Source organism: Panthera uncia, chromosome B4 (genome assembly GCF_023721935.1).
Source record: "Panthera uncia isolate 11264 chromosome B4, Puncia_PCG_1.0, whole genome shotgun sequence".
Lineage (NCBI taxonomy): Eukaryota > Metazoa > Chordata > Mammalia > Carnivora > Felidae > Panthera > Panthera uncia.
In genome coordinates, this window is record NC_064809.1 from 74,784,524 (window position 1) to 74,787,887 (window position 3,364).

The 3,364-nt window shown below is 42.9% G+C and overlaps 1 protein-coding gene and 1 non-coding gene across 2 annotated transcripts in view; both read left to right on the forward strand.

The window, feature by feature from the left end:
* Positions 1–3,157, forward strand: part of LOC125920227 (cytochrome c oxidase assembly protein COX14) — a 4,375-nt gene extending 1,218 nt beyond the window's left edge. Inside the window, exon 2 of the mRNA XM_049627292.1 lies at positions 2,757–3,157. Within this exon, the coding sequence (XP_049483249.1) occupies positions 2,765–2,938 (174 nt within the window). The 5' untranslated portion in view covers positions 2,757–2,764 and the 3' untranslated portion in view covers positions 2,939–3,157. The remainder of the gene's footprint in view (positions 1–2,756) is intronic.
* Positions 422–494, forward strand: TRNAE-CUC (transfer RNA glutamic acid (anticodon CUC)). Its single transcript has one exon. It is a non-coding gene; the product is annotated as a tRNA-Glu (tRNA).
* Positions 3,158–3,364: the final 207 nt, after the last annotated feature.

Consider the following 3,364-nt stretch of genomic DNA (forward strand, 5'->3'; position numbering starts at 1 on the left):
TCTCTCATATGAGAGCGTGTTGCTAACCTCACAAGTTTCTTTCATTTCCAAGGTAAATCCTTCTACCTGGGCTTCTAATTTTGCCTTTTCCTGAACCATCCTGGATCTTGTTCCATCCTATCCACCTCTTTTTTTATTCTCAGGTTAGCCACCAGCCTTTTCCTTTTTAAAACATATCCGTATCTTATCAATAAACAAAACAGAATTTCCTTGATCTTGTTAACATCCTCAAGCTGCTGCACCTTTACTTCTGTTCCCTTAACCAGAAAATCACAAGAATTCTTATCTTTGAGGTAAAAAGTTACCCTTCTAGTAATCTATTTCTCTCTGTCCCAGAAAAATACATAGACACATGAAACTTGGGGGGTGGTGTTCTTGGCTCTACTGGAACTCTGGCTGAGAATTTGTGCTTTAACTGGGTGCCTGGCTGGCCCAATTGGTAGAGCATGGGACTCTCCATCTCAGGGTCATGAGTTCAAACCCCATGTTGGGCTTGAGCCTATTTAAAAAAAAAAAAAAAAGGATCTGTGCTTTCACTTAATCAGTGCACTAAATTGACTTCTACCCTAGGTTTGTTTACCCATGTTCGAGTTATCTTTTCCCATCTGGTGATCTCATCTGACCAGTCTTCATGGCACTTAACTTGGAGTGGTAATTCCTAGTGTTCATTCTGGCTCACAGGTGGGAAGGATAACTCAGTCAGTGGCAGTGACTTGATTGCAGTGATTTGCAACCAGGAAGGGAGATGTAGTTAAATGAAAAAGCCCTCCTAGATGTTTCTGGAATTTCCCACCTGCCTTCTTTCATGAATTCTTTTTCTTCTTCTTCAAACTAGCGTTCCCTTGGTTTCTCTCTCTGGTCTTATCCTCTGCTTTGGTGTCACTGTTAACCTCTGTATCTATAGCCTAGTCTCTCTCTCAAGATCTGGTCCAATTTGCATGTCTTTCTGCCTGATAGGCATTATCACATGAATGTTGTGTTGAACATCTGAATTTTAACATATCCAAAACCCATCTCATGAACTTGACTGCTACTCACTGCCACTACCACCCCCATACGCACAGTGATACACCTTTTTCTTTCCATTTCTTATCCCTATTAATATCCCATCCACAGAGTTTCCTAATTTGCTACCTTGGAGATATTTTCAGCTTTGCCCTAATCTATTCCGTTGATAAATCACATTCTTCCAAAATAACTTGTGCATCTTTCCTCTCCATTTCTACTGCCCTGCCTTAGCTCAGGGTCTGTGGAGAGTTTTTGTCAGCTTGAACATAGAAATCTCAGGTTGGATTAGATAAGAAACGAAAGTGAGGTTCTAGACACCAAAATTACATCTGTCAGTAGGTCTTCTGTCGCTCTTCTAGCCAAGCTGTACCATCCTTTTACTTTTGTTAGCTGGTGAATGCTTCCAGCCTTCTTCCTCCAGCCCCTCGAAGAAGTGGTCCTATAACTGGTTAGCATCTGGCCGGGATAATAGGGGATAGGTGGAGAAGGAATAAGTGAGACGGAGGTTGAAGGTTGCAGGTCTCTTTCCTGGGATCTTGTCTATCACCTTAGCTCGAGGTATGTGTGTTTTCTTCACTGTCTCACAGCTCAGGGTCCCTTTCAACCCTCAGATAACCAAGAACGCAACTCTTTCTCGCCTGAACCTGTGCCATTTGGTTTTCTTCCTCTATGTAATGTCACTTTCCATAGTCATTTGGAATTAGAATTCAGGGAAGCTGTGCCTCAGCCCAGCTTGGGTTCCACCCTCAGGAACTGGCTCAAAGGCAGTGTTTCCATAGAGCTTGCTGTGAGAAGCTCTTTGCCTCACCCTACTCTTGACCCCTAAACCAGCCAATCCTGAGCTTTTCTTCCAAATTCTTGACTTTTAAGCAACCTGTTCTCGCTAATTTCAGTCAGTCTTTTAATTTCAAGTCCCTCAACAGAGAGGAGCCTAAGAACACATTCAGAGTCCCAAATTGAGGAACATTTTGTTCAGGATGAAAGATTCCCATGTTAAACTTTATCTTGTTCTCTAGTTCAGAGTATCTAGGGAACAGTTAAATTAGAAGTAACTTATTCATGCAAATGTGAGCTAACAATTTGTTGGGGACTCAGTTTCTTTTTAACCCTTAGGATAGGTTCTTGGAATTATGTTTGGAACTTGGAATTAAAGTTGTAGAAGGTTAAGTATAATTGAAATAGTATAAACATACTGTTGGCATTATTTCAGGTATATTATGGCTTTAAACAGATGCTTGAGGGATCACCTGGGAACTTAACCACTGTGAACAAGATTGGTTTTATGGGAAAACAAATTGGATATAGCGTAGAAGTTTCCCATTTGATCTCCCGGAGAGAACTCCTGCTCTCGTTTAATCCCTGACTACCCCCATTCATTCCCTACTAGCCAGAAAAATTGATGTGTGCTTACAGTCATATACCAGTTACAAACATTTCTGGGTGGTTCATACCAGTCACTTTTCCCCACAAACATAGAGGGCCGGGTGTTACCTGTGATGTCATTCAAATGCACCTCTTTCTAGCTGTGTTTTTGTATCTCATATGCAGACTATATTTGTCTTTTTGAATCTTAAGAGTTCTTGAACAGTATCTTCCAGTATGAGACTCTGCGTGCGTGTAGCGGCCATCCAGAGTAGAGTACAGACAGACTAAGCAGGATGCAGAAGTTGTAGAATGGCCTTAAGCAGAGAAGTGGGCTGGGCAGATGAGACCGTATCCTTGGGTCTAAATCCAGTCTGTCTTTGTAGGGGACAACATGCCAACTGCCAAGCAACTAGCTGACATTGGCTACAAGACCTTCTCTACCTCCATGATGCTCCTCACTGTGTACGGGGGCTACCTCTGCAGTGCCCGAGTCTACCACTATTTCCAGCGGCGCAGCTCCCGGCGCCAGGCTGCAGAAGAACAGAAGACCTCAGGAGTCCTGTAGAACCGGGGGGCTATTTTCCTTGAACAGAGAGGCCTGAGGCATGCTGTGGAACGATCTCACCTGCACTCAGTTCCAAGTCAAGAGAACTAGGGCCTTAATGGTTTCCAAATCCTGCTGAGAAAAAGTGCCCATGTTTTCTCTGATACTCCATCTTGGGGAGGCTGTTGAATCACAACAGGAATGGGAAGATAAGGCAGACATTAAATATTTTGCCATGTCTGTGTCTTGGTATTTTTGTGTACTTAAATAGGGTACAGAGGTGGGGCCTTCACTACCTGTTTTCTAGTCACAGACTGGATTTCTGTATTTTGAGTTCTTAGCACCCATGAAATGGGGGTGTGCAGTTTTAGGAGTGGTAGTATCAACTCATGATGTCAGAAAAGACTGTCTCAGCATCTGTATAAATCCCCTGAAAAGACTCTGTAG